General features: G+C 50.4%; 1 protein-coding gene across 2 annotated transcripts in view; it reads right to left on the reverse strand.

The window, feature by feature from the left end:
* KCNK2 (potassium two pore domain channel subfamily K member 2) overlaps positions 1 to 1,485 on the reverse strand; it is a 124,019-nt gene extending 122,534 nt beyond the window's left edge. The window contains exon 1 of one of the 2 annotated variants that reach the window (XM_083494651.1): positions 1,109 to 1,485. In XM_083494651.1, coding sequence (XP_083350777.1) covers positions 1,109 to 1,142 — 34 coding nt within the window. In that variant the 5' untranslated portion in view covers positions 1,143 to 1,485. The remainder of the gene's footprint in view (positions 1 to 1,108) is intronic. The other variant, XM_083494652.1, reaches the window with a different exon arrangement.
* Between the last annotated feature and the right edge of the window lie 11,736 nt (positions 1,486 to 13,221).

Genomic DNA, 13,221 nt, shown 5'->3' on the forward strand with positions numbered 1-13,221 from the left:
TTACTTTCTTTAAACAGAAATTCTTACTCCACTCTTCCAGTACATCTACTTCGCTCAGAGTGGTTTACAACAGTTAAAATCCTACGTTTGTGATGCATGTAGTTAGTCTAGCTTAAATTTCATCTCTTTGAATGGGCACATATCAAGCAATTGACTTTTAGTTGTAAATACCGTATTTTTTGCACCAAAGCACTCACTTTTTTCCTCCTAAAAAGTAAGGGGAAATGTCTGTGCGTGTTATGGAGGGAATGCCTACGGGTGGCATGCCTACGGATTTTCCTCCTCTAAAAACTATGTGTGTGTTATGGTCGAGTGCGTGTTATAGAGCGAAAAATACGGTAACTTAACACATTCCATTGTGGGCTGTGACTTCAAAGACAAAGAATGTTATGTACCCAAAAAAGTTCTGATAAAATATGGGGGACAAAAGAGAAGTTGGTATGAAATGACCCTCACGCAATGATATAAAATTCATTGCTATAAAGTATTTTACTGACAGGTGAGGCTGAAGGGAGACTACAGCTGAAATCCTGTGCATACTTGGTGTGCAACACAATCCTGTGCATATCTACCTGGAAGGAAGTCCCACTGAATTCAAAGGATTTACTCCCAAATAAGAGGGCATGTGATTGTATCCCTAAACACGAACAAAAATGCATTCCATATAATGAGTTTGGATTAATTAGTCTAATACATTGGCATTTACATATTATGATATCCAGAGGCTCCAAAAATTAGACATACAAATGTTTCAACTTTTAACAAATAGTGGCTGCAGTCCTAAACACATTTACTCACAAGGAAGTCCCATAGAACTCAGAAGAACTTAGCTGTGAGAAACTAGGCTTAGAAATGCATTGTATGAGGTTCAGCATCAGTTAATGTAGCATTTTTTGTCAACTGAAAATCACAATAATAGAAACAAAATAAATTGAGTTGTTGGTTAAGTATTGGCTGGTACATAGGAACAATCAATGTTCAGTAACTCCAAAGTAGGTTTTATTTACTCTAGTTCAAAATCCCAACTCTGGAGTGCAGACATTCTGAATCACCAACACATCACAATGGTTGTGATAATTGCATTTTGATTTGTAGCAAGGATACTTACAATGGAAGTGATACCGTGCTTGAAGGTTCATCATTTGGTGGTGTAATTAGAAATCAGCATGCTTTTTTCCTTCCTTGGATAAAGTAGTATTGTATTTCCTTCCCATTCCTCCAAAAAGTGATTCACTTTGAGCCATTTCCTTCAAATAGCATCTTTCATTCTTAAGTGCATGCAAATTTTGTGTGCTTGTATTTCCTTTCCTAAACAATCAAGCGATCACCCACAAGTCAATAAGCCATTAGTGGTGTTAAATCTATCACATTTGCATGATGATTTACATCTTCCAGCACTTTACAAGGGATGCTTGATTTAACTGCAAAATATTCCTCATGGAGGTGCCTCTGATAAGTGTCCCTTACGACAATGGGGAAAAACACAAATAGGAAAAATCCTCCAGAGGAGATTAAAAGGCAAGAGCTTGTGCATGAGTTGATCAGAAAAAATATTTATTTTTACTTCCTACCCAACCATTATTCACGCATAAGGCGTGCCTGTGCTGAATGCAATGCCACTGCTACTGTAATAGTATCCAAAGAGTTGTTAGAGACTCAGCGGGGTTTGAAGTACATAATATTTTCCATTCTTTAAAGGACAACAAGATCTACATGGCCAAAGTTTATTTTTAAGATCCCGTGGTCACTAAATGAAATCACAATGTGATGTGTGTGTCTCTGAAGAACTGCTCCTCTCCTGTTATTTCACACAAATAAAGGCATCTTGACATTTTATTTAAATAGAAATGCCTCATTAGTTTTAAACTCCAAAACTCGCCATCAGGCACTACCTTTCCTAGGACCAACCCAAACAACACAGAATGGTGGCAAACTTTCAAGGCCTCCAGAACTCATCAGGCAAGATGTTATACAACACAGGGGGAGATGGGGGAGAACAAGGAAAAACAAGAAACAAAAAAGTACAAAAACTATATTTGATGTTGTAGTCGTTGTTGGAAGTTCAACAGCTAGGATCAATTAGTTTGTAACTTAAGGGTTAATTACATTATATTAAAGTCAGCTAGCCAAGAGGGGGCTGGCTGGAAATGCAACCAGGCAGAGTGCCATGATCCTCACTGAGGTAACACATGCTCTGATTGGCTGTATAGTTCTGAAGAGTTTTCCTCCGTATGTTTGGTTGTACGTCTCCCTGTAATATACAACACCCAAACTAAGAAAGTCAAAACCTCTCCTCAAATAATACACTGGGATTATTCAGTTTGCTCAACAAAGTGTTATCCAAAGTGGTTTCCATTTATGTTAGTTATTTAAGTGAACAAAAACAGTGTGTAAGCACACACCTAGGATTCTGGAATAAAGAAGCAATGGCTGTTCCCCATTTTTGAAATTTACCTGATCTGTCACTAGCATCACTGCAGCTTAGGTTAGTGTGGTGCAAACACACTGGGTGAGCCAATCCAGTGCTCTCCCAGTGTGTTTGCACCACATTGACCTCACTGCCACTTCCACCTCCCAATTAGCTGTTGCAAGACCAGTGGTGGGAGGCCAGCTAAGCGCCCGGCCCGGCCAACCACTTCTGCCCCTCTTCATGCCTGAATAGGCAGCAGACTGATTTACTGCTGCTTCCATGGGTTCAGAGGATAGAAAAGAGAGGTTGGGTTGCATATCACATGCATACTAGTGATACTTCAGCCCAGAGCTCTAGATAGTAGTTTATTGTATTTTCCTAAAGAGATGAAAATGTTAAGATAATTTCTTTTTTTCCTTTCATTGCCACCTTTGATGCAGTTCTGTAGTCTCCCCTTTTTAATCTTTGCAAATTACATTTATCCCTGTGTTGGGGGAGAGGGGAACTGCTTAAATATATTTGTCAACACTTCCAAATCCACGTTTTCCCACTTTACTAAAAGAAATGCCTCCCACAAATGGTTTCTGTCTGCCTCTGACTTTTCCTGTTGCCAGCCTCTGAAGAACTATATCAGCTTTGGCTTTTGACTTTGCTGAAGTAGAAATCTATTTATGCAGCTGGATCCATTTGTTTTCATTTAAAGAACAGGGAAAACCCACAGGAACTAAGAAGCATATTTTAGCCTGATTGAAGGGGGAAGAAAAGGTGTAGCTTTAGGTATTGGCAGGAAATCCCAATTAAGAGAGGTTGAAGAATATACATGAAATTCTAAGCCCACTGAAGTCAATGAGGAAATAAGGTGCCTGGGAGTTAAAGTGGCACCACAGGGAGTTGATTTGCAAGCATACAGATAGAAATTCTTTGTAAAGAAATTGTAGGAGCTAGGGCTTAATCCACAAAAAGTGGTCCCTTCAAAGTAGACATTGTGATGGGAGGCAGGGTTGCATTATTTAGTACTGTGAGATACAGTGGTACCTCAGGTTAAGAATTTACTTCATTCTGGAGGTCTGTTCTTAACCTGAAACTGTTCTTAACCTGAAGCACCACTTTAGCTAATGGGGCCTCCTGCTGCCGCTGCGCCACCAGAGCACAATTTCTGTTCTCATCCTGAAGCAAAGTTCTTAACCCGAGGTACTAATTCTGGGTTAGCGGAGTCTGTAACCTGAAGGGTATGTAACCCGAGGTACCACTGGGGGATGCATTTAAAAAAAGTTTATGCCTCTCTAACATAACTGCCTACCTAAATAAATATGCTTGCTGAATTGTTGAAACCCCCCCCCCCGGCCCATACTCACATCATGAATTCACCCATCTATTTCCAAAATTCTAGATAGTATCAAACTACAGTGGTACCTCAGGTTAAGTACTTAATTCGTTCCGGAGGTCCGCTCTTAACCTGAAACTGTTCTTAACCTGAAGCACCACTTTAGCTAATGGGGCCTCCTGCTGCTGCTGCGCCGCTGGAACACGATTTCTGTTCTCATCCTGAAGCAAAGTTCTTAACCCGAGCTAATATTTCTGGGTTAGCAGAATCTGTAACCTGAAGCGTATGTAACCCGAGGTACCACTGTATTGCATTCCAGAATTGTCATCGTTGCTCTCCCGCAGTTGTTGTTGTTGTTGTTGTTGTTGTTGTTGTTGTTGTTGTTGTTGTTGTTGTTGTTTTAAAAGGCCTGGTTTGCAGAGATTTTTCTGAACTTGAATGGAATAGCAGCACATGTGGATGGACTGAACTCTATTGATTAACCTAGCTTGCATTTCTGCCATTGCACGCCCTTCACAATTACACGTCCCCATTCCATTTGCAGCCACTCTGGATTGTATGTTGTTACTACTACTACAGCACAAGAACGGCTCTATCATTAGGCAAAGGGAAACGTCTGTCCCAGGCAGAAGATGCTGGGATGCTGGAGGACATCTACCTGAAACCTCTGAAGTGTCCTGTATTCAGTTTTTGAGGAAAGTTCAGCTGCCCATCTGGTTGACTTCTGCACAAGGAACTGGGGGAGTAGGTATCTTGTCCTTTGCCTCAGGCAGCAAACTTTCCTGGGCCAGCCCTGAAGCTACTTCATTGTACAGAAGCACAGGTGCAGCAGTATTTTTGTTTAAATCATTTGGATGCTAGAAAAGGGAAAGAAGGTAGGAGCTTAACCCTGCAGCTCTGAGCTATGAAGAAGCCTGCAAGCAATGAGAGGTCTTACTGCTTTCTAAGCCTCTCAGAGACCCAACACGAGTGAGGGAGATTTCCTTGTTCTTTTCCCCTCAAGAGCACAGGAAAGGGGGGATTTCTTCAACTTACATCTTGCTGAGCTGTGGGAAGACATATTTAACTGTTCTATAAGTCTCTCTGTAGTCATACATAAGATCTGAAAGGTTGGGAAAAGGTTGGCGGATTTCCCAAGAATAAAAAATGTACATGACAATGAACTGGGAGTGCATTAAAAAACAACAACACATCAGCACTACGATCCCTTCCCATATTTGTACAGATCTATGGTATAACCTGTGGGTCCTAGAAGCATGCAACAGTGGACACATCCTGGGAATGGCTTTGATTGACCATTTAAACCAGCTGAGGGCAGCCAATGGGATCTCAAACTCTTGGTGGGTTGGGGTCTTCCCTGAATGCAAAGTCAGGCTCCAACTGATTGAGCAGGCAAGACTGATAGTGAGTCCTATGGTCATGAAGACGGCTTCTGCACATACAGTAGAGGGTGATGAGGGGCTGATGGGGCTTGTCAGCCTGGGAAGGTAGCCCATCTAGGAGAAGGAAAAAATCTGATCCTAAACCTCCATTGCCTTGCAGGATATCTTCAAAAGAGGCTAAGGAGTAAGAACCCTACAAAATGCAGAGTGGAGTCCCCAAGATGGTTGGATGGTGCCTTGTACAGCTCCATCTGGCAACTCCTGCAGCTAAGCTGGTGCCAAACGTATTGTTCTGCTTTCCTTTGGGCCACATTAGCAAGGCGAGAGGGGGTCTTGTCATCTGGGCAGCCCAGGACGACAATACACACTGCCCAGGCTTGCACCCCAGGGAATTCACTTCAGTGCTACAAATACAGCAGTTTAACATCACCCCCAAGGGCACATTACATTGTCTCTTGAGACAGATGGACGCCAACAACTAATGGTATGACCGTACTTGGAATACTGTGTACAATTGTTGCTGCATCTCAAAAAGATTATTGATATCTTTTGGGGGGAGACTAATCTAGATGTCCCAGTAGTGATATATGGAAGTGAGAACTGGACCATAAAGAAGGCCAATCGCTGAAGAATTGATGCTTTTCAATTATGGTGCTGGAGGAGACTCTTGAGAGTCCCATGGACTGCAAGAAGATCAAACGTATCCATTCTTAAGGAAATCAGCCCTGAGTGCTCACTGGAAGGACAGATCCTGAAGCTGAGACTCCAATACTTTGGCCACCTCATGAGAAGAGAAGTGTGATGGCCTGGGATTCCGATTCGGAGGATGAAACAGAGGAATCCCAGCCTGCACAAGAGTCCCCGCCTCCAGGGCCGGCTGAACTGGGGCAAGGCCTAGATGCTGAAGAACCTGCACCTGTGGCAGTGCATCAGGAGCTGGCCCCAGGTGAAACCCTTCTGGCCCCAGAGAGGCTTGATGACTCAGTGGCCACAGGTGAGCCTCCTCCAGGGCCCAGTAACCCTTCGGCCTCTCCTGATCTGCAGAGGCTTAGGGTAGAGAGGCGAAGGGAACTGGTTGCCCCCAGGAGGAGTGCTCGCCTTAAGGCCAGAGGAGGCGGGGCTCCTGGGGGCCGGGACCGCCCCTGGCCTTAGAAGAGGATAAAAGCCCAGTCAGCCCGGCCCCAGGTTGCGGGAGCAACGTCGTTGTTGGCTTTGGACCTTCCTGTGTTCCTGATCCCTGCTCGGCCTCCTGTTCCTGACTATCCGGTACTCCTGTTCCCTGCTCGGCTTCCTGTTCCTGACTATCCGGTACTCCTGTTCCCTGCTCGGCCTCCTGTTCCCGACCATCCGGTGTTCCTGTTCCCTGCACAGCCTCCTGTTCCAGCGTACCTGTTCCCCGCCCGGCTCTCTGCCTTGGACCTTGCCCCTCTTCGTGTGGACTCTGCTACACCCAAGGTACCTTACCCCCGGGACCAGCACAGTTTGCTCCCGCCACACCCGCACTCCCCCTTCGTAGGGGTGCGTTCGGGAAGAGCCAGAGGCCATGGCTGAACAGGCGGCTGCACTGGTGGCTTTGGCCCAGGAGAACCAGGCCTTGACTCACACCGTGCAGCAGCTCAGCGACGCGGTTGTGGCACTTCAGCAACGCTTGGAAGCCCTACCGGCTCCTGGGGCCGACGCCCCGGCTCCGGGCAAGTACCCAGTGGCTTTGCCTGAGAAATTTGATGGAGCCCCGGCCAGCTTTCCCATGTTCCTGGCCCAGGCCAAGCTGTATATTCAGGGGCGAGCCCGGAACTTTCCTGACGACCGCACCAAGGTGCACTTTTTGATTAGTTTGTTAAAGGACCAGGCGGCCAAGTGGGCGTTGCCGCTACTCAGGCAAGACTCCCCCTTGCTGGCAGACTATACGGGGTTTTGCAATCGTTTGGAGGCCGCGTTCGGCAACCCCCAGAAAGAGAGTCAAGCGAACCGGGCGATTCGGCGTTTGAAACAGGGCAAGTCCACGGTGGCCACATATACCATGGAGTTTCGGCTGTTGGCACAGGACTTGACCTGGAATGACTCGGCACTGCGGGACCAGTATCTCGAAGGGCTTTCGGACGAGGTACTGGACCAGTTGGCCACAATGGAACGCCCCACCACGCTGGACACTCTCATTCAACGGAGTCTACAAATAGACGACCGGTTGGAGGATCGTCGTCAGGCCCGGGGTCGCCGACACTCCCAGTTCACGGCACCAGCTTTTTCCGGCAGCCCCACGGTCACAACTGATTTAACAGAGGAGCCCATGCAGCTCGGGGCAGTGCGGCCACGCCTTTCCCCCGCAGAGAAGGCGCGGCGTCGGGAGGGAAATCTCTGTCTTTACTGTGGCGGAAGTGGACACTTCGCTCGGTCCTGCCCTGAGAAACGCCAGCCGCAGGGAAACCGCCAACCCCAGTAGCTGATGGCCCTAGCTACCGGGGGTCCCAAACCGTACAGAATGGGCCCGCACCAATGGACTTGCAACATCTTATGGTTTCGGTACGTTTATACCCTCCAGGGGGGCCCTGGATCCTCACCCATGCTTTGGTAGATTCAGGGGCAACCCGCTCCTATATGGACGCTGCTTTTGCCACCCATCATCAGGTGCCACTTCGGAACAAGCCAGTACCGATCCAGGTGGAAGCGATTGACGGACGACTTCTGCGTTCAGGTGCTGTTACTCAGGAGACCCAGCCCCTGGTCCTGTGTCTCCAGCAGCACCGGGAGTTGCGAACTTTGGACATTGCTTCTATGCCCCGCTTCCCCCTGGTGCTCGGGATGGACTGGCTGGAAGCCCACAACGTTCAGATTGACTGGGTCAAACGGACCGTGCACTTCCCAGACCCATGTTCCCATGCTCAATCCGGAACGCTGGCGGCCGCGCCCTCAGAGGAGGCAGCACCCACGCTCCCAGCCGTGTACCAGGACTACCAGGACGTGTTCGAGGAACGGGGGGCAGACCAGCTGCCGCCGCATCGGCCTTTTGACTGCGGCATAGACCTCCAACCCGGAGCGCCTTTACCAGTGAGTCGCTTATATTCCCTAACAGAGCCAGAGCGCGAGGCTTTGCAGGACTTCTTGCGCAAGAACCTGGAGCGTGGGTTCATTAGGCCTTCCACCTCGCCTACCGCGGCACCAGTGCTTTTCGTTAAGAAGAAATGTGGGGAACTCCGCCCTTGCCATGATTACCGAGCCCTGAACAGAATTACCGTCCCAGACCGGTACCCCTTACCCCTTATCTCGGAGCTGCTGGAGCGGGTGCAAGGGGCACAGGTGTTCACCAAGCTGGACCTCCGAGGGGCCTACAACTTGATTCGGATCCGAGCTGGGGATGAGTGGAAGACAGCGTTTGGGACCCGGTACGGGCAGTTCGAATATTTGGTTATGCCTTTCGGTTTGTGCAACGCGCCTGCTGTGTTCCAACGCTACATCAACCACGTGTTTCAGGACTTGTTAGACAAGTACGTGGTGGTGTATTTGGATGACATACTGATTTACTCCCGTGACCCGGCTCACCATGAGGGGCATGTCCGGACCGTGCTGCAGCGCTTGCGTGAGCACCGTTTGTACGCAAAGCTCAGCAAGTGCGAGTTCCATCAGCGGACTGTGGACTTCCTTGGTCACCGGCTCTCTCCAGATGGGGTGCAAATGGACCCGGGGAAGGTGACAGCGGTTCGAGAATGGGCGGCACCCCGGAACCGCAAGGACCTACAGCGTTTCCTGGGGTTCGCCAATTACTACCGGACCTTCATCGCTGATTATGCTCATCGCACCACCCCGTTGACCCGGCTACTGCGCCCAAAGACGCCGTTTTCCTGGGACAAGGAGGCAGAGGAGGCGTTTCAGGGGTTGAAGGCCTGTTTCCAGAGGGCACCAATCTTACAACATCCTGACCCCTCTCGACCTTTTGTGGTGGAGACCGACGCCTCCAGTACGGCTCTCGGTGCCGTCTTGTCTCAACAGATTGGGCCTGAAGCGCCACTCTTACCCTGTGCCTTCTATTCCCGCCAGCTCCTACCAGCGGAGCGTAACTATACTGTGTGGGAGCGGGAACTACTGGCCATCAAGGTAGCCTTTGAGGTCTGGCGCCACCATCTTGAGGGGGCACGACATCCGGTGGAGGTGAGAACCGACCACCGGAACCTGGAGTACCTCCAGACCACCCGCAAGCTGAACCAAAGACAGATCCGGTGGGCGTTGTTCTTTTCCCGGTTCCAGTTCCGGATCCGCTACATCCCTAGCTCTCAGAATCAGAAGGCGGATGCCCTGTCCCGGAAACCTGAAGACAACGCAGACACGGTACAGCAAGCAGAACCCACCACGATCCTACCTCCGGCTGCATTCCTGGCCACCCAGGAGGCGCAGCCACTGCAGGTTCGGGTGCGGGAACAGCAGCGGGTCGACGCTTGGGCCCAGGATCGGCTCCGGGAGCTGGCTGAAGGGTCCAGCCCACAGTATCCGGGACTGGTCCTGCATCAGGGCCTTCTGCTGCATCACGGTCGTCTGTACATCCCGCCAGGGCCACTACGGCTGGAGGTTCTCCGGATGGCCCATGATGCCCCAGCAGCGGGGCACTTTGGACGGTATCGGACCACCCATCTGGTCAGTCGAGAGTTTTGGTGGCCCCGCCTGAAGGCTGACGTGGCTCGCTACGTTGCTGGTTGTGATGTCTGCCGGCGCGCCAAGGGACCTACCGGGAGACCCCCCGGCCTACTTCAGCCATTGCCAGTTCCACCGCGTCCTTGGCACACGGTTTCATTGGACTTTATAGTGGACTTACCCTCGTCTCGTGGCTGTACCTGCCTTCTGGTTTTCTCTGACCATTTCACCAAGATGGTGCACTGCACTCCCTGTCCATCTGTACCCACAGCCAAGGAAACTGCTCAGCTGTACCTTCAGCATGTCTTCCGCTTGCATGGCCTACCTGAGCGTGTGGTGTCCGACCGGGGCGTTCAGTTCACATCCCGGTTCTGGCGAGCATTACACCAGACCCTCGGGACAGAGGTCTGCCTCTCGTCAGCCTACCACCCACAGACCGATGGCCAGACGGAACGGGCGAACGCGGTGCTGGAGCAGTACCTCCGGTGTTACTGCAGCTACCAGCAGGATGACTGGGTCGACCACCTGGCATTGGCAGAGTTCGCCTATAACAACGCGGTGAATGCGTCCACCCAGCAGACCCCGTTCCAGGCCAGTTATGGTTATCATCCACGGCTGTTTCCAGAGGTGCTGCCGGCGTCCGCGGTCCCGGCGGTGACGGAGTGGCTTCAAGAGCTCCAGTCCCAGCAACAGCTTTTGGTGGAGCAACTGCACCAGGCCAAGGAAGCGTATAAAGCCCAGGCCGACCGCCACCGCCAGGTGGGGCCGGAACTTCGCGTTGGTGACCTGGTTTGGCTCTCCACTCGCCACCTCCACCCCTCTCGACCTTCGCGGAAGTTGGACGCCCGCTTCACCGGCCCGTTCCCTATCGTAGACCAAGTCTCTCCTGTGGCATTTCGTCTCCGGTTACCCGCAACCCTGAAGGTTCACCCGGTCTTCCACAGGTCCCTTTTGAGTCCGGTGGCCCCACCCGACGAGTTCCACCCAAACCGTCCCCGACCGCAGCCAGTGTTGGTTCGGGGAGAGCCTGAGTACGAGGTGGAACGCATCCTGGACTCCCGATACCGCAGGGGAAAGCTGCAGTATCTCATTGACTGGAAGGGGTACGGACCGGAGGACCGTTCCTGGGAACCAGCGGCCAACGTCCATGCACCTGCCTGCCTCCGAGAGTTCCATGCGACGTACCCCGGCAAGCCGGGTCCGGACCCTCGGTTGAGGGGGGGGGCCTGGGAGGGGGGATGGTGTGATGGCCTGGGATTCCGATTCGGAGGATGAAACAGAGGAATCCCAGCCTGCACAAGAGTCCCCGCCTCCAGGGCCGGCTGAACTGGGGCAAGGCCTAGATGCTGAAGAACCTGCACCTGTGGCAGTGCATCAGGAGCTGGCCCCAGGTGAAACCCTTCTGGCCCCAGAGAGGCTTGATGACTCAGTGGCCACAGGTGAGCCTCCTCCAGGGCCCAGTAACCCTTCGGCCTCTCCTGATCTGCAGAGGCTTAGGGTAGAGAGGCGAAGGGAACTGGTTGCCCCCAGGAGGAGTGCTCGCCTTAAGGCCAGAGGAGGCGGGGCTCCTGGGGGCCGGGACCGCCCCTGGCCTTAGAAGAGGATAAAAGCCCAGTCAGCCCGGCCCCAGGTTGCGGGAGCAACGTCGTTGTTGGCTTTGGACCTTCCTGTGTTCCTGATCCCTGCTCGGCCTCCTGTTCCTGACTATCCGGTACTCCTGTTCCCTGCTCGGCTTCCTGTTCCTGACTATCCGGTACTCCTGTTCCCTGCTCGGCCTCCTGTTCCCGACCATCCGGTGTTCCTGTTCCCTGCACAGCCTCCTGTTCCAGCGTACCTGTTCCCCGCCCGGCTCTCTGCCTTGGACCTTGCCCCTCTTCGTGTGGACTCTGCTACACCCAAGGTACCTTACCCCCGGGACCAGCACAAGAAGACTCCCTGGAAAAGACCCTTATGCTGGGAAAGATGGAGGGCACAAGGAGAAGGGGACGACAGAGGACGAGATGATTGGACAATGTTCTCAAAGCTACCAGCATGAGTTTGACCAAACTGCGAGAGGCAGTGGAAGACAGGAGTGCCTGGTGTGCTCTGGTCCATGGGGTCACGAAGAGTTGGACACGACTAAACGACTAAACAACAAAAGTCTAGATGTCATCTTTGGGGTCGCCTCCAAACCTATGAGTGCATATCTCTATTTTCCTCAAAGAAAATAGGGCTGTTAAGTTAATGGTTCTAGTCTGCATCTGTGAAAGAGAAGTCTTGAACTGGGCTGAGAGGAACCTCTAAGTTGAATCCAAAGCTATGGCCCCAGGCCTCCCTGCTAGAAACCGAAGGTTATGTTTGTGTGAGATACAAGATATGTTGGGAGTGTTAATGCTATGCACCTTCCATCTTATGCTCAGCCTGTATATATGTATAGATAAAACTTACAAGGAAAATGCCATCCACCTCCAGTGACCTTCATTCCAAGAGACACCTAAGATCTCTTACCACTAGGAGATAGGGGTCACATAGCAATACTGTGCAGCTGGAAAAGAAGCAGGAGTAAGAGGCAAACCAATATGAAACAGGATTGGAGAAAATAAGGGGTGCTACCAGGGAGATGGCGATGGCTTTCTCATCCTGCTTGCAGACTTCCTAGGGGCATCTCATTGACCAATGTGAGAAGCAGAAGGCCCTTTGGTCTAACCCAGCAATGTTCTTCTTGTGCTTTGGGGTTCTTTATTTTCTGCTCATTGTGTGTGACTGAGTTCACGCTGAGAAAGCACTAAAAGATTGATGTATTGCTTGGAACTCCAGCGAGTGGAAAATCAAACAAATGAACTTCTCTCTCAGCAAAGATCATAATGCACTGGCTATGAGTAATAAAAGCCAGCGCAGGTCATTACCGAAGAAGCTGAGAACATGATCACTGTTTGTGGCCTGGGGCTGCAGGACAGAGTTTCAAGTCGCAACTTGAAGCAACTCTGACTTTGTATAGGTAGCTGGTTTAAAAGAAGAAGAAGACATGAACTACTTCCTGATCATTGTATTTCAGGAGACAAACAGTGTAATCCTCTACATATCTTCTCAAGTTTGTTGTAGGAACATAGGAAGGCACCTTATACCGAGTCAGACTCTTGGTCCATCTAGCACAGTATTATTTACGGGCAGCAGGGTATCAGATGGGTGGAGGGGTATCTCTCCTAGCCTCACCTGGAGATGCTGCAGATTGATTCTGGTCCTTCTGCATTCAAAGGAGAGGTTCAGCCACTGAGCTATGGACCACTGAGTTGAATCAAGCTTACTCCCAGGTTATGGGATTGTGGCCTAAATAATCATTAGTGACATTATTGAGGCACTCACTTCTAGATGTTTCTGATCAAATTGGGGCAGGTGATTCCAACATCAGGCAAATAAGTTCAGATTCAGTGGTACCTGGCTCACAGGTGGACTTATCAGGTATAGCAACATATACAAAAAGAGATTGGCATGCCTAATCTGAGTGA

This window comes from Podarcis liolepis (assembly GCF_965112155.1).
Source record: "Podarcis liolepis genome assembly, chromosome: 3".
Lineage (NCBI taxonomy): Eukaryota > Metazoa > Chordata > Lepidosauria > Squamata > Lacertidae > Podarcis > Podarcis liolepis.